Source organism: Aulonocara stuartgranti (assembly GCF_965226115.1).
Source record: "Aulonocara stuartgranti genome assembly, chromosome: 13".
NCBI lineage: Eukaryota > Metazoa > Chordata > Actinopteri > Cichliformes > Cichlidae > Aulonocara > Aulonocara stuartgranti.
The window spans coordinates 16,804,370-16,824,716 of record NC_138949.1 but is presented as its reverse complement, the minus strand read 5'-3'; the positions used below and the strand labels follow the sequence as shown (position 1 = coordinate 16,824,716).

General features: G+C 39.3%; 4 protein-coding genes across 6 annotated transcripts; 2 read left to right on the top strand and 2 right to left on the bottom strand.

Annotated features, from left to right (window-relative positions):
• Positions 1–17: 17 nt before the first annotated feature.
• Positions 18–5,299, bottom strand: sprn (shadow of prion protein). 2 transcript variants are annotated; one of them, XM_082556463.1, is made up of 3 exons: positions 5,226–5,299; positions 4,410–4,501; positions 18–1,544 (listed from the first exon to the last, which is right to left on the bottom strand). In XM_082556463.1, the coding sequence occupies exon 3, from the start codon at positions 1,542–1,544 to the stop codon at positions 1,077–1,079; it is 468 nt and encodes a 155-aa protein (XP_082412589.1). In that variant the 5' UTR covers positions 4,410–4,501; positions 5,226–5,299; the 3' UTR covers positions 18–1,076. The 2 variants fall into 2 exon arrangements, with proteins under 2 accessions (XP_082412589.1, XP_082412588.1); XM_082556462.1 differs by lacking the exon at positions 5,226–5,299 and having other exon boundaries at positions 4,410–4,574.
• On the top strand, positions 5,279–9,198 carry echs1 (enoyl CoA hydratase, short chain, 1, mitochondrial). The gene is made up of 8 exons (XM_082556460.1): positions 5,279–5,459; positions 6,664–6,861; positions 6,963–7,090; positions 7,397–7,496; positions 7,994–8,098; positions 8,360–8,479; positions 8,571–8,638; positions 8,742–9,198. The coding sequence occupies exons 1-8, from the start codon at positions 5,369–5,371 to the stop codon at positions 8,805–8,807; spliced, it is 876 nt and encodes a 291-aa protein (XP_082412586.1). The 5' UTR covers positions 5,279–5,368; the 3' UTR covers positions 8,808–9,198.
• A 3,026-nt stretch (positions 9,199–12,224) lies between these two features.
• On the top strand, positions 12,225–14,115 carry fuom (fucose mutarotase). 2 transcript variants are annotated; one of them, XM_082556825.1, is made up of 6 exons: positions 12,225–12,583; positions 12,784–12,852; positions 12,947–13,017; positions 13,120–13,218; positions 13,317–13,390; positions 13,829–14,115. In XM_082556825.1, the coding sequence occupies exons 1-6, from the start codon at positions 12,499–12,501 to the stop codon at positions 13,893–13,895; spliced, it is 465 nt and encodes a 154-aa protein (XP_082412951.1). In that variant the 5' UTR covers positions 12,225–12,498; the 3' UTR covers positions 13,896–14,115. The 2 variants fall into 2 exon arrangements, with proteins under 2 accessions (XP_082412951.1, XP_082412952.1); XM_082556826.1 differs by lacking the exon at positions 12,784–12,852.
• Positions 14,116–14,172: 57 nt separating this feature from the next.
• LOC309720179 (uncharacterized protein) lies at positions 14,173–15,297 on the bottom strand. Its single transcript, XM_082556824.1, has 4 exons — positions 15,193–15,297; positions 15,005–15,059; positions 14,835–14,872; positions 14,173–14,748 (listed from the first exon to the last, which is right to left on the bottom strand). The coding sequence occupies exons 1-4, from the start codon at positions 15,198–15,200 to the stop codon at positions 14,304–14,306; spliced, it is 546 nt and encodes a 181-aa protein (XP_082412950.1). The 5' UTR covers positions 15,201–15,297; the 3' UTR covers positions 14,173–14,303.
• Positions 15,298–20,347: the final 5,050 nt, after the last annotated feature.

Below are 20,347 nucleotides of genomic sequence, written 5' to 3'. Positions count from 1 at the left end.
AACAAACTCTTTAATTATTATGTACATCAGTGTAGCATATAATAGAGTGCACTTGTAAATGTGGAACAGTCTGTTGCTCCTGAGTGTCTTTTGTAGGTAGATAAATTTTTTTTTTTTTTTGGAAGATGTAAACACCGTGAAAGCCTTCCAGAGACACCGGTCGCTTTTGAGAGCAGCGGTAGGTTTGCCTCTCATCCATGTCATGATCACAGATCTCAGATGAATTTCAGGTGTTATTAGAAAACAGTGAACTATTCAGAATGCGAAGACGATTGTGGAAAACTAGCTGTCCCAAAGCACAGCACTCTTACTTATTCTGTTATTTAAATTATTGTATAAAGAACGAAATTAAATGTGTTTCATTGGTTGAGTTTGGAAGCTGAACAAAAACACGTATTTTCCTCTGTAAAATAAATAAGTCCATATTTCAGAGAAAAATTACTAATACTGTTTGATTTCAGGGGTGAGAAAATGCTGGTGCCAGGTTCCTTTCAACTTAATAAATGTTATAAAGTAGCTGATAATCTGTACTGCCATATTTTAAATGAACTGCAGCAAGTCCAAACTTTATATTAATACACCGGTCTGCTTTTAAACACAGATTCTCTCATTTGTACAGAGCTGCAGTACAAGTCACTTTTTATTTTGTGCATATTATTAAAAGTATATATTTTTTAAATTTGGCAGTAGTTAAAATTGGCAGAAAGCAGCTCGGTTAGACTCTGAAGAGTCATTGGCATTTTGCTGATATGTTCTTCAGTGAAATACTAAGATTTAAGCTTTAGGGGTGGAAATTGACAGTAGTTCTGTTATATATGCAGAGATGAAGTCTGAGAGGTGAAATGTCCCCATGAATACTAAGCTGGTAACGCAGCCTGTTGTTTGCCGGTTGGAAAAACTGTAAAAAGTACAGTACAGTGATGCTTTTGTCATTGTTTTGTTCTGCTCCTGTGTGGCCGCTCTAACTGGTCTTACCCGTGCAGGTTCCAGTCAGTCCTCTGCATTATAATCATAACCTGGATGGAACTTCGGTTCTAGATCCAATCACAAATGTATCCTACAAATCACCCAAATACCTACAGTATACTGTCCATCAAGAGTCCATATTTAGGAGAAAACATTGTGATAATGACAGAAACTACTTTAGAGAAAAAAGATCCATTTTGAGTAGAACCTGACATTAGAGCATCAAAGTAATTGGTCCTGTTGTAGTAATCCAGCTCTTCCTCAGAGTTGTCTGTGTTGCCGCGTCGGTAGGCAGATGCGTACCATTTATCTGCCGTTAACGCCACTGCTGCCCCTGCTGCTGCTGCACTTGCCACCCTCACCGGTGACGTCCGGCCGGCCACCCTGAAACGAGAGCGGGTCCCGCCGTAAGCGCCTCCTCCCCTGTAGGTCCCTGCTGTGGAGCTGCGGGAGGGTGACCCTCGAGAGGAGCCCCTGGACCCTCCACGTCCGCCTTTACACAGCGTGGGCTCAAACAGGAAGGCAGAGAGCAGGAGGCAAGTCCAGCATGTTGCAACCACCTGGTTCATCCCAGACATCTGTACAGGAAGAGGACACGATGGCACATCTTAAACCTTCCTTTGATGCAGTGGTCAAATAAGACTTAAAATATTTTGTCTGTTGTGCAAATATATAGGAAGTATTTGTCAATTTGCATAGTTTTAAGTTTGCATATACAGTCATCATGGTAATGTGGGTCTTTTAATGATTTCTTTGGGCTGCTCTTTTTCTAGACCACGGTGATCATACAGCATACATCTTTCATGACTTTAACCTCCTAGGACCTGGCGTCCACATATGTGGACATCACATTTTGGGTTATTTAGACCAAAATACTAAATCTTGCTCTACAAGGGCCTGATATCCACTTACACGAACATTATACTGCAACTGTTATATTGAAATTTTAAATGAATATCCTCATATGTGGCTCTCATTTATCTTAGAAACAAAAATAAGGGAAAATAAATCTGGTAATACTTTGGTTTTACATTCATCAGGTCCCAATCAGCCCAAATATCAAAGAGAAATTAAAAACGCATGCCATGGAAGAGTTTGGGACTTAGGAGGTTAAAAATGAAGAATTGGGTGCACAAGTTTTAGCTGATTTTGAATTTACTTTCATCCACACAGGGTCAAAATGATACATACAATATGTGCATACATACCCACTAATATTTTGTTAAATAAACCTTAGCAAGTTGCACCTCAACCAGATGCTTTTGGTAGCCATTAACAAGATTCTGGTATAATCATGGCTACATATTTGACCACTCTTGTTAGAAGAATTGGCAAACTTCAAAAAAAGGGTTGAGGTCAAGGCTTTGGGAAGGTCATTCCAGAAACGTAATGTTAGCCGGCTGTATCCATTACAAAAACAGTTTCTTCATTACTTCATCCACTTTGTGCAATGTACCAGTGCTGCTGGCAGCAAAACAGCCCCACAGCATGATGCTACCACCACCATGCTTGACAGCTCGTACAGTGTCCTTAGGTTTGAAAGACACATCTTTAGTCCTCCAAACATACCTCTTGTCATTGTGACCAAATGTCAATCTTTCTCTTGTCTGACCATAAACCTTTTTGTCAGAAGACATTTGACTTGTTGATGTGGGCAGCGAAAAATTTCAGTCAAGCTCAAAGGGGCTTCGTTCTTGGTCGGCACCATCTCAGTCCATGACAATGTCGTTTCACTGTGGACAGTGACACTGGTGATCTAGCAGTTTCCACTTCATGGCAGGCTTGAGCTTTGGTGGTTCGTTGATTTTCCCTGAACACCCTAACCAATTTCCTCTCATTAGACAGTGTGGGTCTTCTACCAAACCATGGCAAAGTGCTGACATATCTGAATAAGTTATACTTACATTTGAACAGATGATCTTAGAATTGGCAGGCTTTTTTTCTTTATACAAATAGCTCTAAGACACCTTCCTTACTTGTGTAAATCTACAGTTCTCCTTAGATCCTTACTGAGTTTTTTAGCCTTACCCATTGTTCTAAGTATTGGACAATCCACTAAGTGTCAAACAAATCCTTTTTATGGTGGCAAAGAGACTCTATCAGTTGTAGTCAATCTTGACCTCATTAAGCTAAAAGACATACAAAGGTCTCTCTCTCTCTCCCCCCTATATATATATGTATGTGTATATATATATATATATATATATATATATATATATATATATATATATATATATATATATATATATATATGTATGTGTATATATATATATATATATATATATATATATATATATATACACACATACATATACACATATATATACATATACACATACATACATATACATATATATATACATATACACATACATATACATATATATATATATATGTATATGTATGTGTATATATATATATATATATATATATATATATATATATATATATATATATATATATATATATATATACATATATATATATATGTGTATGTATGTATGTATGTGTGTGTGTGTGTGTGTGTGTGTGTGTGTGTGTGTGTGTGTGTGTGTATAGATAGATATTGGAACTGTGTGGATTAGAGAAAGCAGATTAGAAAAAATAAATTCAGACGTTTGCACCCGATTCTTGCTTTTCAAAGTCATTAAAGATGTATGCTTTAGAGTCATTCCATCATAAAAATGTAGCATCCCGACTGTCATAAAAATGTATATGCAGTTCCATAAATTTGCTGGGAGTGTGAAGGGTTCCTATTTTTATTTCCAGTCCCACAGCTTTTGAGGAAACAGCTGTATGTCATTAGTTTAATGACTTCTGTGCACTGATTATTTTTGCATAAAATTAGAAAACCACCATATGTTTGTGTGAGACAATGTGTTTAAAGAAATACCAGCTAATGAGCATAGACAGCACTGTCTATGTTACTGACCCCCCAAAAATTGATGTGTCCATTTAATGCTCAGTGCTTCTGTTGCACATCACTCCCCTCTCCATTAGAGTGGAACAGTTTAAACAGAAATATGCTAAGCAAAAAAAATTGCATTTGGGTCTCAGCCTGCAGTGAGACTACATGCAATAATATTCATAAAATGGAGGGTTATAAATAAAAGGCAAAAAATAATAATAATAATATGGCGTGTTTGTTGGTAGCAATAGGCCATCGTTTGAAATGCTAGCAGGAAACTGGGCCACTGTTTTCAAAGATTAAAAAAAATTTCTTCGACAATATATGTTCCATATCTTAAAACTTGTCCTTTTATACAAAATTGTCATATATATGCATACAAATGCATCGACAACGCATCCTATTTGATTGTCTTGTACATTCTCATAAATTAGCACTTTCATGTTACAGCCTGATCATCGATTTTAAAAAAAAAATCATAATTATATATTGGATTTATACACCCAGGTTACACGCTACATCAAAACAGACTTACCTTTATTCCCTGGTGTTGTTAAGCCCGTTAATGGGTTGGTACTCGGAGGAAAGATGGAGGGGATTGTCGTGTACGGCGCAGGCTTGTTCCATCTGAAGGATGCGAGAGCGCGCAGCACGCTCACAGAAACATCTGAGCATCAAATATTGCTATGCTGACTTCAATAATTCTTCATAGGCATTTTATAATATCAGTTTAGATTCAATGTTTTTTTTAATTAGTTTTTTAAAAATGATTTCGCGATCTTATTTATGTAGAAAGTAATTAAACCGGTGTATTTCCTCTGTATATATGAAAAGGTATATCTGTATCATGAACTCATTTTACATCGTTGGCCACACAGGGCTCACTTTTAATCTTAAATTGACCGAACTAGCGACCTTCCCCTTTCTGTAGATACGTTTAAATACATATCAATTCAAATAAATAGGCTGTAAGCAAAAGAAGTTTAACAGCAGGTCTCGGTTTTACTATGTGATTATTATAAGCTTTTCTATATGAAAAGCTACTGTAGTAAATTAAAGAAATATGTCAGAACGAATAAATACATGTGTAAAATTACAGAAAAGCTTCTCGTTGCATATTGTCTTGAAAATTAGGTCTTTCTTTTTTAAAATACAGTTAAAAGTCAAAAATCTATGCCCTCCTTCATATAGTGCAAAACCATCCAGTGGGCGGATTGGCGTCTTTGTCAGGCGTATTCTATTCTAGCCTTATGTTTGACTTATAATAATATATGAATTTAGTGCAAAAACAGGAAGATGGTGGAGAGGACAGGGATATTTCATCACGTATGTAGAAGGAAAAGTATTTCACCTCCGCAGACAGCAGGTGGCGGTAGCGCGAGTTTCTGTCACGTGCTCGTTCACGGACAACACCAACAAATAAGAACCAACAGGAGGCGAGCGAGAGCTGCTAGCTGCTCCCGAAGCAACTTATCTGACGTCCATCCTGCTGTCATGGCCTTCCTCTGCCGAAGTGCTGCTTCGCTGCTGAAGCCCTACCAAGCTGCCCCGGCCGTGCTATCCGCAGCCCGCCTCTACAGCTCAGGTGTTTTTGTGTGTTTGTGGTTTAAGCGCCACCGTGTCTGCAGGGGTCAGTTTGTTGCAGCTGCACCAACAGCTGCTACAATGTCAAAAACCTGCGTCACTGTCTGTGCGACGGCTTCACGTTTAGGGCAACAGTTTATGTGTTGTCGATGGTGTTTTTGCATCGCAAAGTCTTTGTTTGCGGAGCTTAACAGTGTGAAAAAGTCCCCACTTTTGTCAATGTTGTGTTGTGTGCGGTTTGCAAAGGTAATTTGAACGTGGCATCTTCCAGGTGCTGACCGTTTAGTCTGTGCAATTTATTATTATTATTATTATTATTATTATTATTAGTGGTGCTACTATTGTTTTGGGGGAGGGGGGTTGTTTGTTTTTTACATTTATTTTCTGATGATTTTGTTTGAAGTTTATGTGACCTGGTGGAGTTTGGCTCACACAAGAAGAGAGCCATTTTTTGAATTACACAACACAGTGAGCAATCTGTTGAAACATACAAGTAGGAGAAAACAATTTATACTGCATATTCAATATTTGGTGTGATCACATTTGTTCTTCAGGGCAGCTTTACTATCATTTCTTTAAGTAGTCTTCAGGAAGAGTTCTCCAGGCTTTTTGAAGGACATTCAAAGCTGGATGTTGTTCCATTTTTTGCTCTGTTCCCTGTCGAGATAATCCCACACTGTTTCAATAATACAGAGGCTTAAGCTCTGGGGAAGCCAATCCATGTCCTTGGTATGCTGAAAAATTAAATTATTGCCAATCGCATGCTCTCCATTTGGTATTGCATGGTGGATCAAAATCTTCTGGTACTTCTTTGTGTCTGTCCTGAAAGACGTGAGCCTCAATTTAATGAGACTCTAGCTCTAAATACCAGGTTAAAGGTGCAGAGTAATTTGAACATTTAATACAAATAAATGCTGTAACTTTGCTCACTGTCTGAAGCCATACTACTAGGCTGTTGGTGTTAATCCTTAACTGTTTCTTGAATAATCGACCTTGACTTTTGAAATCAGTGTTTTATCAGTGAGGAATTAAATGTCCAGGGTAGTCAGATCAGACATTAAAGCTTTTATCTTGCCTTGTTTTTTTTTTTTGCTGTATTATTATAAAATACTTTCAAAATAAAATATTAAAAAATAAAATGAGGACAGTAAGTTACATTGGAAGTTTTTTTTTTTTCGTTAATGTTGAATTTTCTCTTCATGCAGGTGGTAACTATGAGCATATTTTGGTGGAAAAGCGAGGCGAGAAGAAAAACGTGGGTTTCATTCAGCTGAACCGACCTAAGGCTCTCAATGCTCTGTGCGACGGGCTGATGAAGGAGGTGGGACAGGCGCTGGATGCGTTTGAAGCTGATGGAGACGTCGGCGCTGTCGTCATCACTGGCAGCGAAAAGGCCTTTGCTGGTGAGGACTTTTTTCTGTCCTTGTATTTGCAGATTTCCTCCTTTTTGAAGGCACGTAAAACTGTTTAAGTGAACTTGAGTTTGGTGTGGACTTTTTTGCAGCTGGAGCAGACATTAAAGAGATGCAGAATCGAACATTCCAGGAGTGTTACGGTGGAAACTTCCTGGCTCACTGGAACAGAGTGTCCACGGTGAAGAAGCCTGTGATAGCAGCTGTCAATGGATTTGCTGTAGGTTTCAAGTTTTGTTTTTTGTTTTTTTTCTTTGCTTGTTTTGACATCTGGGGTTTTCATGTAGGCTTGTTACTGTCGATAAGTGGGGGATCAGGTTGGGTTGGTAGCCATTTTTAATTCTTCAAAAATCCGAGCGTTCCTGGTTGGGCTCTTTGCAGGACAGTTTCGAGGCTCAGAAAGTGGATGTCACACTGTAGAGGGTCATCATTGTTAAAACTAAGGACAACAGAAGTAATATGTTCAGTTGTATCATCCAAACAGCTCCTGCTTTGGTGTTTTTATACGTGCATTCTGCTCTTTCAGCTCGGTGGAGGGTGCGAGCTTGCAATGATGTGTGACATTATCTACGCCGGGGAGAAGGCTCAGTTTGGCCAACCAGAAATCCTGCTGGGGACCATTCCTGGTAAAGTCTAATTTATGGATTACTGTACTTTTCTATTAAACTGCACCTCTTTACTAGAGGCTGGCTTTTTGAGCAGTCGATTGTAAAGCTTTTCTGCTCATCGTGTCACTTAAGTTGTAGGTCGCATGTGACAGTTTTCACATGACATCCTGTGTCGCGAGACACAATCTTTATGGCGCATTGGCCTGCTGTGCCGTTTTAATGAGAATCCTGCACAGAAACTCAGAGACATACTGACACATAGAGAAAGATGATGGAATTGTTTGAAAATTGAAAATTGTTTGAATTTGTGGAAGAAACTCGACAAAGGCTTCTGGTTTTGACTTCTTCTCTTCCTTATCAGCGTGTATGACGCAATATTGTCTGAGTGGCAACACCTATTGCGTAGGAGAATACTGCAGTGGCTTTTTGCACCTTAACAAGTATAAATGACTGTATCTGTGTGATGACATCACTGAGGCGGGTTTATTGACACCTTAACTTCTCTCTGCCTGTAGGGTCGGGTGGCACCCAGAGGCTGACACGTGCTGTGGGCAAATCCCTGGCGATGGAAATGGTACTAACAGGGGACAGGATTGGTGCTCAAGAGGCAAAGCAATCAGGTAATGACAAAGAGCACTGCAAAGGCGCTTAAGGTTCTTCAAGTTTCTGCTTTATATAAACAACCTTTTCTTAAAAAGATTATTTTTAGATTGTGGTTCTGGTACTTTTACATACAGGAAGGTACTGAATAGTTCTGCACCTGGATAACAGCAAAGCTAAACTGCACAGAGTCTGCTTTTAAACAAAATGTGACATGAATAGTGTGTCAAACTGACTTCTTATATTTATTGTTCTCAACTGTGTATCTTTGTGTTCCTTAGGTTTGGTGAGTAAAGTTTATCCCGTGGACCAGCTGGTGTCTGAAGCCGTAAAATGTGGAGAGAAGATCGCTGCCAACTCCAAACTCGTGTCTGCTATGGCTAAAGAGGCTGTTAACGCAGGTATGCACATTTTAAAAGGCTAAATATTCTAAAACCGACTGAGCTGAATATGTTGGATGTTTTATCTGACTCATCTTCTGTGTGACGGCAGCTTTTGAGCTGACTCTGGCTGAGGGGAATCGCTTGGAAAAGCGCTTATTCCATGCTACATTTGCAACGGTGAGTAGAAGAACTAATATGGGATTAAGTGAAAACAGTGGAGTCAGATTTTAATAATCAATCCATGATCTACTTTTGTTTTGTTTTTTTCCCTTCCCTACAGGATGACCGTAAAGAAGGCATGACTGCCTTTGTGGAGAAGAGAAAGGCCAGTTTCCAGGACAATTAGAAAAGGAGCAGATGAAGATCACAGTCAAGAATACAAAGTTTCTGATATCAGTGGCTCACTTCCTTGTGTGTAATATGCTGAGTGATGCAAAAATCCAGGATTATTGGAATTTTCCAGCTGCTGGGACTAGGATTTGCCACCATGTGAGTGCACAAGAGTGTCTCTCTCACTGAAGCCCCATCTGATGAGGATCAGCATCAAAATCAAATGGAGTCGGGGTGCAAGGGGGTTGAATGTGAATATGATTTGATCTCTGTGATTATAGTCAGTGTGTAGCAGGTGGTGTAGGGCATGTGACATGTACTGACTTTGCCTTTTCATTTGTCAAACATTTCTATTTTGTAGGCAAGTTATTCTGTACATTTTACAAATAAACCCTGGCAAGAAGACATGGGAAGACTTTATTGATTATTCACTTGTAAACATATTAGTTTATTCCATTAAACATTTTTCATATTTTACATATTATATTTTTCCAATTTCATATACATTGTGTTTGGTTATTGGCAAGCAGGGGCTGATTTGTAACATGCTAACAAAGCACATGCTTACCAGCTGCTTTGTTAGGTACGCAGGTTAAAAATATCTCATCAACCAGTCACGTGACAGCAACCCAGTGCCTTCAGGCAAGAGAGGACCTGCTGAAGCTCAAATTGAGCAGCGCACCTATATTGGAAACTTTGCATTTCTCAGAGATGAATTTTTTTTTCTCTAAAGGAGGTTACAAGAACTAAGCAGCAGTTTTTATGTTACAAATTTGAGCGTTCATATCAAACCTTGAAGAAGATTGGCCGCAGTAGCAGGACACCACTCCCCATTTCCATCCCTTTTAGGACCACAGTATACTGGTCTTCTGATGGCTGCTTCCAGTAGGATAACACTCAGATCCTATCAAACTGGTTTCTTGAAAGTAACCTTGAATTTACTGTAGTCAAATCACTTCCATAGGCACCAGATCTCAATCCACTACAGCACCATTGGGATGTGGTGGAACAGGAGAGTCACATCATGGGAATGTGGCCTTCAGACCGCTAGGTGGCCCTCTTGCGCTGTAAACAAGTGCAGGGAAACGCAACATGGCCAGTAAGTCCTCTGGTCGGCCCACAGGACAGAGACACACCGAGCTGGACAAGTAAGGTCAAATTCACAGCTATGAAGTCACTAAAATACAACTCTGGGTTTTATATATTCGATAAGATCAACCTGACGGAAAATATAACACTATATCTTTGCTCAAAATAAATTGTGCCGTTTGCATCGGGCTTTGGATAAAGTGTCAGCTGTCTTTTTTTCTTCTTAAATTACTAGCTCTGTGCCATACTCCCAAATTTTTTGATGACTGATACCAAGTAGATACCCGACCAGTATTTCTGATGCGCGGTGATATGTTTAACCTATAAAGGGAGCTTATAAAGGAAAAGGTGTGTGTCGTGATTCATGAGATGAATCATCATCAGTGTGCCAAATTTTGGACACATTTTAATAACCACTAAACTATGATTTTAACTTTCCACAACAATAACCCAACAAAACACACCTTTCATTTTATAACTTTTTTTTAGAACATCCAAATGTTAGGGGTTTTTATAGAACTTTAAATGTGCTACAGGTTATAAATAAAACAGATGGGACAATAAAGTTCAGACATTTTTTCATAGAGCATGTTTTTTCTTCATTTCCATCAAAGGAAATAAAAAATTAACACACTTATATACAGAACTTAGATGATAAGGAAAAATGTACCGATCATATACAGTATGAGTCCAATACTAGCGTTGGTATCGATATTATTGATATTTGGATGCTCTTGCCACCTCTGTAAATTACTGATAAGCACTAAAAATCTCAGCAGCAAGCACGCAAGTTAAAGTTAAAAAACAACTATAAAAAAAACTATAGATAAGTTAAGAGTTAAGTTAAGAGTTCCCCATCACATATTGAGTGAGGATCTTCGGGGCCACATAAACCCACAATTTTCACTTCAAAGAAAACACCAGAACAAATTTGGTTAGTGCGCACTTTCTTTTGCCGCTCCAGTCATCAGGAGGCACCTTCTTTCTCTCTGATCTTCACACGGCGGTGCCCCATATCTCCACAAGTCCGTGTCCTAATTGATTTTTTTTATTCAATATTCCCCTGGAGCTTGCTTTCTTGTCAGCCCCTTGAAACAAACCTTTAAAAAGGAGAGGGGGGTGAAAAAAAACTGGTCTCTTCTCTCCGCGGGGAAGCACAAAAGTCCGCAGAGAGGGCCCGAAAAGAAACCTCTCTTTGAGGCTACCAAAAGGTCAAAATAATAAATGTAGACTCAATTGAGGCTCTTCGCTGACAAAGGAAGCAAAACGTTACATTTTGGCAGCGTGGACCCTCGTAGCGTGATAAACTCATTTAAAGAAGCCGGAATAAAGAGAGAGCAGCGTGGGTCCGGGGAGGGTGAAGGGGCTCTCAAGTCTGGCAGACAGGCCTGACTCCCGCAAAGGGCCTTTTCTCCAGCTCAGCAGCCCCCCAAAAACTCTTATCTTCTTAAACAGCAGTGCAGCAGTGCCAGTCATGCCCGGATATCTCCGCTTTTATGTCCGCGTTATAATCCGTTTGCATGCATTTAAATTCAGGCAGCTGCATTTAGTAAGCAAAGCAATATTTTCTCATGAGAAGTTACATACAAACTTAAAAAGTAAGGTTATAGCTAGTTAACGAAAGCAAAACATACGGATTTATATAGTCCTTTACTCGGATATAAGATAAATGCAGATCGTGGATATTTGTTTGCAAATTAAATGCGAGCAATAAAACGCCAGTATTTCTTTGGTGCATTATTACCAGCATCTGCAAATTCAGTGTAAAAGCCCACAAGCCTGCAACTGTGACTTTACTTTTTAAAAAGCCTTTTTATATGCAGATCAGCACCGGGCTGGCTCTGCGGTCATGGAAAGGATTCCTCGGCATCTTTTTTTTCTTGTCATCCAGCTGAGAGCATTCTGGCCCAGATGAAACAAGCCGGGTGGAGTGTGGTTTTCATCGTACAAATATTTTCATTATCTCACATTCTTGGCGTCACAGATCGGGTCGGAATAACACGTTCACCGGTGTCTGCTTTGAATTATGCCCACCCAAGGGTGTCAGAAACAACACGGACCTAAGATTAATTACACCAGACTACACGCGAACAACGCGACCCTGCTTTATAGATTCACGTAAGCACAGTGTGGTTAGATAACTTTTACTAACTGAAGCAAAAAGAAAACACAAACTATTTATAAGCTTATTTAGTATTCGTTTAAGCCACATTAGTATTTTATGCTATTATTTATTTGTTCCAAAAACTGGGCTTTCGGATTTTTGAGACTGTATTTAAAGTTTAAGAAAAGTGAGCTAACCAATCAGATTCATCAGTTTTAGCACGTGATCCGTTTACGTTCATCTAAGGAAGACTGTCAAGATAGTTGTTGCTAAAGCTACTAAACCCTTTATCCGACAAACCAACAACGAAAAATAATAAGAGTTTGAATCTTAGCTTGACGACTGAATCTTCCGCCATAACAGTTAACATTTACAACTTTAAAGTTTGTTTTTCTTCCTAAATTGGTAATTTTATGTTTCTAGCATGTCACAAACGAAGACGGAAGTTGGCTACAGGCACTACTCTCGCGTCGCTTGAGCCGTCTCCGATTCTCCGTGTTTTGAGGCTGCAGGAATGGTCGTGCTAAGAGGAATCCCCTCTGTTTTATCACCTGAACTTCTGTATGCTCTCGCTAAAATGGGCCACGGGGATGAACTGGGTATGATAATTACACGCATACAGAGCTGCTAACAGCAGTGACCTGTATACCCTGCTTGTAGGCATGCTGCACACTGCTGTGCTAATCTGAGTTTATGTCAACACCACGTAAAAAGGATCATTAACCTGTAGCTACACGGCACAGTTACAGAGATTTTACTCACTCTTCATGAAGTCACTCACTCGTTTAATTATTTTCAGTGCTTGCTGATGCTAATTTCCCAGCATCTTCTATTTGTGCATGTGGCCCAAAGGAGATAAGGGCTGATGGTATGTAAATACACCTGCCTATAAAAAAAAATGTGTGCGTGTGTGTGTGTGTCCTTCAAGTTTAGCTTTCAGACTGTGTCTAACCTTAATGCAGGGTTGGGGATCCCACGGCTTATGGAGGCTGTTTTGAAGCTTTTGCCAATGGACACCTATGTCCCCTCTCCGGTACTGAGCTAAAGCATCTGCATACACATTCTGTCGTTTTTGTGCCTGACTGTTTAATATTTAGTTCATATAATGTAAAATCTGTGCTGCATGCTTTCACAGGCTGCAGTTATGGATCTAGTAGATAGTGACAAGCAGAGAGGTTTAGCTGTGCCTGTGTGGGACACCTACGAACAGCTCTTGAGCCAGGCAGGCTCTCAGGTAAGACAACCCTTTCACCCTGTTATTAAGTGAAACAAAATGAGTGTGTGTTCATTTGATTTGTGACTCTCTGTGTGCTGATTTCTGTTTATATACAGGTTTCTCTTGAGAAGGTGGAAAGGTTTGCTTTCTATGAACGAGCCAAGAAGGCCTACGCTGTTGTGGCAACAGGGTTGGTGTATTTTCTCTGCCTTCATTTGAGTCTAGGTTCAGCTAGATTGAGTTGCATTGCTAAAAGTGCACTTCTGTGTTTCAAAATCAAGTGTAGAAATGGTTCCGTTTGTAAAAAAGAAAGAAAAAGATGTTCCGTGCTAGAAATCGTTCTCATGATTTATCTGTCAGTTGTTGTTGTTTTTCTTTTTGTTTTTTTCATAAATTAGCAATCCTACAGCATCATGAATCAAGAAGTGTCTCATCTCAATAATCAGACTGTTGCACTGATTTTAATCGCTTCATTGTCATGAACAAATCTGGATATCATTGCAGAGGCCTGGAGCTAGTTTAATTATGGAGATTATGGTCTGCACGCTAAAGTTTAAAATCAACACAAAAGGCTTTTTTCTTTTTCTTTCTTTCTTTTTTTACATTGTGTCTTTATGATTTTCCTCAGGGAGACAGCTCTGTATGGTAACCTGATACTGAAGAAGGGGGTCATCCCTGCTGAGCAGCTACAGTGACACGCACACACACATTTTGAACACATTTGATGATTTCAGTTTTTATTTTTCTGTTGTTCTGTGATATTAGGCACTAATTGAATTCTTTACAGTCAAAATCATCATATTTTGTGAATTCATATGCATTTTTTTCAAATCTGTAATCACTGCTGTAAATACAATCTATATTTTTATAACTGATTTCTGCATTATGTTTATATCAATAAATAAATGAAACACAGTCTCTGATGGGAGTGTTTACAGTATCTTTATCATCAAGATGCATATGAGCGACACAGATTTAGGTGTTCTTGCTTAGTGAAGCTTTAAGGCAGTGTAATTGAATCAAATGAAGCTCTTGATTTTTTTTTTTTTTACTCAGTTGCAGCTACATGAACTTAAATGATAAAGAGCTGAGTTGTTGGAAGATCAGCGATGGTAGATCATATCCACATCTTCCTCTGGCTCAGTGTGCTTCTGAGGTGGAAAATTGACAGGATAGGCAGCTCTGATGTTGTCCTGGTGAAAGACCGGCCTGACTGGTTCTTTGTGGTAGACAGCATCCATGTCCTCCTCAGGCTCAAGGTGAACCCTGGCCTGAATTTTAACCGCCATCTGAGGTATCACCGGCTCAGCCTGGACAACAGGGGGGACATCCAAGTTTTGGTTTCGACCTCGGAGGAGATTACCCGTTGAGGGATGGTACAGCTCATCCAGGTCTTCCTCAGCCTTCAGATATTTTTTCTCCTGTCCGCTGCCTCTCATACTCTTCCAGATCTTCATGTTGGGGTCAATATCATAGTGGGTCCTATCCATATCCTCAGGAGGCTCAACTGCCACTGCCCAGGCTGGCCTACCTCTCTCATCTATAGACCTGAAATGAGTATCACACACCATTTGTTTTTATCAGCCTAAGCAAACATGAGAACCTTTCTTTTAGTTTAAGAAACTTCAACTCACATGACAGCTTTCTGGAAGACTTCATCTGAAAGTTTATTCTGAGAGAAGAGCACAAATAATACAGGATTACGATTCAAATAAATACTATTAACCATAAAAACATGTTTAAAAGTAACAGTAAAGCTGATTTATTTCAATGTAATATAAGACTGGAAGTAATATATACATACCCAAGGCTTTGCTGTGATGCCAAGTATCAGCGAAACACAGACGATTAGAGAAATCCTACCAGGGGAACCAATTTAGGTTAATTGCTAGAGTTCTACTTCATAAACACAGATCCCTGTCAACTTACAAAAACAACTCATCTAATCTATAAGCATTAAAAACCAGCTAAATCTTTGAAGAGATTTCTCACCTGAACATGGTGCGTCTTCGTGCTGGCAGCTCAGTCTTTGGAACAAGATTGCCTTTTGATCACCTGCTACTGAAACGAAGGACCAAAGATCTATCTATAAACCTGCTGTCCCGACCTTTGTATCCTCCAAGTGCAGGCTGTAAGTAACTTATCATTTCTAATCTCGCCTGTGTTTTGTGTTGGTGCCATTAAAATTCCTCTTTCTGTCAAAGTGTCAAAGTACACTCCACGTAACTGAGCAGAACATGTCAAATATAAAATGTCTTTCTTATTTATATCATCCTATATTTTTCTTTGTTTTAATTTATCACAGTTATGCAAACACAGCTAAAATATGTAATAAATATACAATATTGTAATTACATTTGATGCAATTATCTCCCTTATCAAGGCTGTAAAGTTCCTTGTCTTTATTACTGAGAGTAAGAGATAAACTTTATTATCATGCAGCAGTAGTTTCTCCAAGCTCTATACGACGACGGTATCTAACCTCAGTAACTATTGTATACATGGCTGTATATATGTCAGCTAGTTAGCAGCAAGCACCAGTGGATTATCCTTTCTTTCTGTGCTTGGTTACATTTGCAGCATTGTATTAAACTGCAGTTTTCTATCTGAACATCATATCTTCACTGGTGATGAGTTCGGAGCTCATCTGCTGTCATTGTGTGCAGAAAGACGGTAACAAATCACACACATATTCATCTATAAAATCATTCTCCGTGAACTGCAAGCACATTTTACCACTGGTAGTTTTAACTCAATACACTCACACAGTTGCACACTGCATTTTCCACAGAGTTTGGTTTTCCTGCTCTCTGTTTTAATAATCTTTTTATTACATATTTTCACCGTTTCTCTCTCATTGGGTTTAATGCCCTGCTGTGTATCACAACTGTGTAACATCAGGAATTGTTCACTGAAATATCTCAACTATTCTGAGAACTGTCATGAAGTGCTGTGAAGATATTTATGATCCTCTGCTGATGAAGCCTAATGACTAGCACCACCACCAGGTTGACATGTAGTTTTGATTGAAATGTCTCCACAGTGGCATGCACTGCCATAAAATCTGATAATCTTTGCAATGATGTGATCCCTTTCCTGACATTTGCTGTAAGGAGATCAGGTTCTATTTGAGTTTGTCCAATATTTTGGTTTATTCCTGTAAAACAATGACATCCACCTCATGCTAAGCCCTGTTTTGTGTTCATCTCATATATTACATTGGTAAGTATACAGTAATTAGGGTACAACGAGACTCTTGAGCATTCTGCATGTCTTTCAAATAATTATTCTTACACACATATAGACCTGATTTACTTGTCTGTCCTTTTTTGTGTTCAACTTACAGGCATGAGAGTCAAAGTGCGATGAGTTGATTTTCTGGTCTGATATCACGCCAATAATGCATCTATAAATGTGCAGATAAATTATTGTATTTTCATTCATCGGTTGAACTTAATTAGCTCAGATTTGTTCTCATATTGAAAACATTCTGCGTGCTATAAACATTCCCCTTCTATTAGGGATTATGAATTTAAGATTTCAGCTACGTCACTTAGGCTGACTGTAAATAAGAAGGACAGGCAACCTAATCCTAAGATTAGTTTGTAAGCTCAAAAAACACAGTGGCTTGAGCTCAGCTTCCATCTTTTGAGAAAAATCTTAAGATAAGAGACCTCATCTTCCTTTTTCCTTAGAATTCCTCTATTGTTATCTGCCTGGGTGCAAAACATCTGTAGATGATGTACAGCTGCTAAGATCATGCATGAATTTTGAATAAACTGAGGGGACGTGTTTCCTGCATCCCCTAAAAATCTACACTTACTTACTTATAGGCTATAAGATACAATAATACACAATAGCCTTTTTGAATACGTGTATATCACTGCAGGACCCACAATCCAAATACTGGTCCTACTTTAAATCCTGAGTGTGGATTTTACATTACACATATGTAAAATCAAGTTTGACATATGTATAATGTTACAGTGCCACAAAGCAAAAAAAATGCACACACTTCCCATACCAGGCTTACTTTCATGAGAACTTACCCAGATTCAGACGGAGTCCTATTGTGTACAGCTTTAATCATTTAAACAGACTAATCACCCTTCACATGCACATCCATGTGGACAGATTGGAGGCAGATGATAGGTCTGTGATCTTAGTGCCAGGCACCACAGATACTGAATCATCTACGAGTTTGTCAGCTCTTCATGCCAACATCTTATCATACTGCAAAACTGCGTCGGAATAAAACATTCATTCATTCATGTTTGATGCACAGACTGAGTTGTTTACATTACAACTCAATTCTGAATTGCTGCTTTCTGATATGCAAACTCTGGGATTTATGTTAAACATCTGTAAGTTGAAGCATACAACCATAATTTTCCTCAATCAGCTTACCCCTGAGGAATATAAGTTCATTTCAGCTCAGTGTTTTAGCATTTCTGGCAGTGCCTCCGTCAAACTGCTGTCGTGTCTCTTCGCTAAATGTCTTTCACTGTTCATCATGGCAGCAGGGGACCCATTAAGTTAACCCAAGTTAATATTTTCTCATGCCAACAGGATTCAGTGTAATGTACAGGAGCTGTAAGATACAACACAAACTTCCTGTTCGGTTTAGGGGACGGCTCCAGCATGTCGGCAGTCTCGATCAGATTCATGTGTCCAATATTACGAGACAGTCTGGCTTGACTCGCCCCCGCTGAGTGGTCTGCTTCTTTACTAAAACACGCCTTAAGCAAGCAAATACCAGACATCTTTGGAGGCACTTATTGTAAATCTGCCTTTAAAAATAGTTTAAAACCTCCTAAAATAAACTAAACAGGAAGAAATGACTGCTCTAATCGTATGCTGAAAAACATTATGCTGTTGTGTTAAAGAGAAATCTACTAAAGTGAAGGTAAGTCATTAAGAAGGCACTCTTTTCCTACTGTTGTCTTTTGACAAAAAACAAAGCCACATTATGTTTGCACCAACAAGTTGATTTCCAAAGAGATATTAACCAAAATCTGTCCTATCACAGCATGGTGGAAAAGGTGTTCTGAAAAAATTAAGGAAACATATCAAGAAGAAGACAAAAGGAGACGTGGCAGGCCTACAAAAAAAATGTCTACGGCCCCAAAACATGGTGTCATGTTTTGGGGCTGCATCTCAGCCAGTGGTGTTGGGGATGTTTCCAAAATTGATTGAATTATGAACACAGAAAAGGGCCATCAGATTTTGATCTACCATGCAATATCATCTGGAAAGAATCTGATTGGCAACTGCTTTGTTTTTCAGCATAACAATGATCCCAAACAAACTGCCAATGCAGTAAAAGTATACCTGAATAGAAAAGCGCACAGTGGAACATGAAAGAGATTGTGATTTTCAGAATATATCGACCATTTGTAAATAGCGGACATTACTCATGTATAGTTTTGGGCTTTTTATGGGCATGTTTGGGCATGTTTATGATCAGACATTAAGGCCTGCACATGTGATCTCATAGAAACCACACCTTAAGACATCCAAAGGAGTCTTGAAGGTGAGCTCTGATGAATATAGTGCGATGCAGCTCTTATCCATCTGCCCCTTTTTCCCTGCACATACACATCAAACATCTCTACATGAAACCCAGAGGCAACCAGCAATGGACCGACCACAGGACAGTGCTCTCTGAACTTCTAACAGTCCCGCAGGTTTAAAAATAATCTGATCCTTTGTATGAGTAAGTGGTGCATCACTCAACCCATCTAGGTGCTGCAGTGCTTTTAATCTGTGTTTTGAACTGAAGTTTACAATCAGTGGGATTAGCTGAAAAGTTAAGGGAGGTTGTTTTTCAGAGCAACACTTAATGTAAATCTGTGTGGCAAAAATGTGTGAGCTTTGAATTATATGCATATATTTCTAAGTCATTTATTTTAAAACATGCAAAAAGAATTATGCAATTAAAAGGAATAGTAGCTAAAAAAAACCCCAACTACCTTTGTAAAACAACAAACTATCAGCAGCAACTGAGGCTAATTTTTTTTACAGACTAACTAATTCCATGTGCTTTTCATGCTGATGCATAATAAGATATCCAGTGTGGAATATTTTGACCCTATCAAAATGAATTTTTATTGGTATTCTCTGATAGTGAACTCTCAGGGTTGCTCCCCTGCATTTCATTCTGTAACCACTTTCTTTCTCTCCATGCTCAAAGAAAAGCAGTTATTATTCAGTAAAACCAGAAGTGTCATGGTCCCTGTGCCTCACCAGCTGATTCTGTATTAGGCAACATGTTTTCTCTCTCTCTCTCCTGCCGGGGCGATGCTCATTATGGGCTCCCGCCCCTGGCCCACGCACCTGCTGCCGATCGGGATAATCACAAGGCCGATTTAAGACAGCAGCACTGTGTCACTCGTCGCTGGATCGTTGAGTTATCAGCGTCAGTCGCTCAGTAGATTGTAAATAAGGATCTGTGAGTTCGTTCCGTCTGTTCGCCTCTAACTATAATCTCTGTGTACAGATCTATCCCGGACCTTTCCCTGCCTGCCTGTCATCCCGTGGACGAGTGAGTGGATGGTGTTTCCCCAGTGTGGGGAGTGAAGAGAGAGAGCCTTTGGAGGACGTCAGATTCCCGTCTTTTCCCTCACATACCCTGGACCCCCCTCCCCTCCCTCCAGCACTTTGTAAATAGCATCACCTGGTGTCGTTGTGTAAATAAAATCTGTAAATCCTGTAAGGAGTCCCGGTCTGCGCCTGAGTCCGTTAACTGAAACCTGACAAGAAGTCTCATCGAAATTGTGAAATCCACATCATTTTTCATTTTGATAAAATAATAACTGCACATAACCTTGTACTTTACCTGCATTTGTGCAATAAAGAACTTCATGTTGAAGCAAAACCAGCATAAAAGATGTTTAAATGCTGGTTTCTTCTGCCAAGCGCATGATTGTTTTCCTCTTCCTGTCACTCAGAGATGTATTAATGTGCGAGTATGTGAATGACAAGCATTTAAGTAAATGTAAAAGCAACAGTGAAGACCAGAGTGAATGGGAGTTGTCAGTAAGCAAAGGCTGATGCCAATAAACTGAAACACACAGTCACACAGTGTTTTTGCACAAAATGCTACAAGCGAGCCAAGAATAAATTGCCTGTCTGTAACTGTTTAAAC

Excerpts from the sequence above, each read along its gene's own strand:
- echs1 (XM_082556460.1), top strand. The coding sequence starts at position 5,369 with ATGGCCTTCCTCTGCCGAAGTGCTGCTTCGCTGCTGAAGCCCTACCAA. Across the intron at positions 6,862-6,962 it reads CAGCGAAAAGGCCTTTGCTG|CTGGAGCAGACATTAAAGAG; the intron begins GTGAGGACTTTT and ends ACTTTTTTGCAG. Across the intron at positions 7,497-7,993 it reads CCTGCTGGGGACCATTCCTG|GGTCGGGTGGCACCCAGAGG; the intron begins GTAAAGTCTAAT and ends CTCTGCCTGTAG.
- sprn (XM_082556463.1), bottom strand. The coding sequence starts at position 1,544 with ATGTCTGGGATGAACCAGGTGGTTGCAACATGCTGGACTTGCCTCCTG.
- fuom (XM_082556825.1), top strand. The coding sequence starts at position 12,499 with ATGGTCGTGCTAAGAGGAATCCCCTCTGTTTTATCACCTGAACTTCTG. Across the intron at positions 12,584-12,783 it reads GGGCCACGGGGATGAACTGG|TGCTTGCTGATGCTAATTTC; the intron begins GTATGATAATTA and ends AATTATTTTCAG. Across the intron at positions 12,853-12,946 it reads AAAGGAGATAAGGGCTGATG|GGTTGGGGATCCCACGGCTT; the intron begins GTATGTAAATAC and ends ACCTTAATGCAG.
- LOC309720179 (XM_082556824.1), bottom strand. Across the intron at positions 14,873-15,004 it reads GCATCACAGCAAAGCCTTGG|AATAAACTTTCAGATGAAGT; the intron begins GTATGTATATAT and ends CTCTTCTCTCAG. Across the intron at positions 14,749-14,834 it reads GTCTTCCAGAAAGCTGTCAT|GTCTATAGATGAGAGAGGTA; the intron begins GTGAGTTGAAGT and ends TACTCATTTCAG.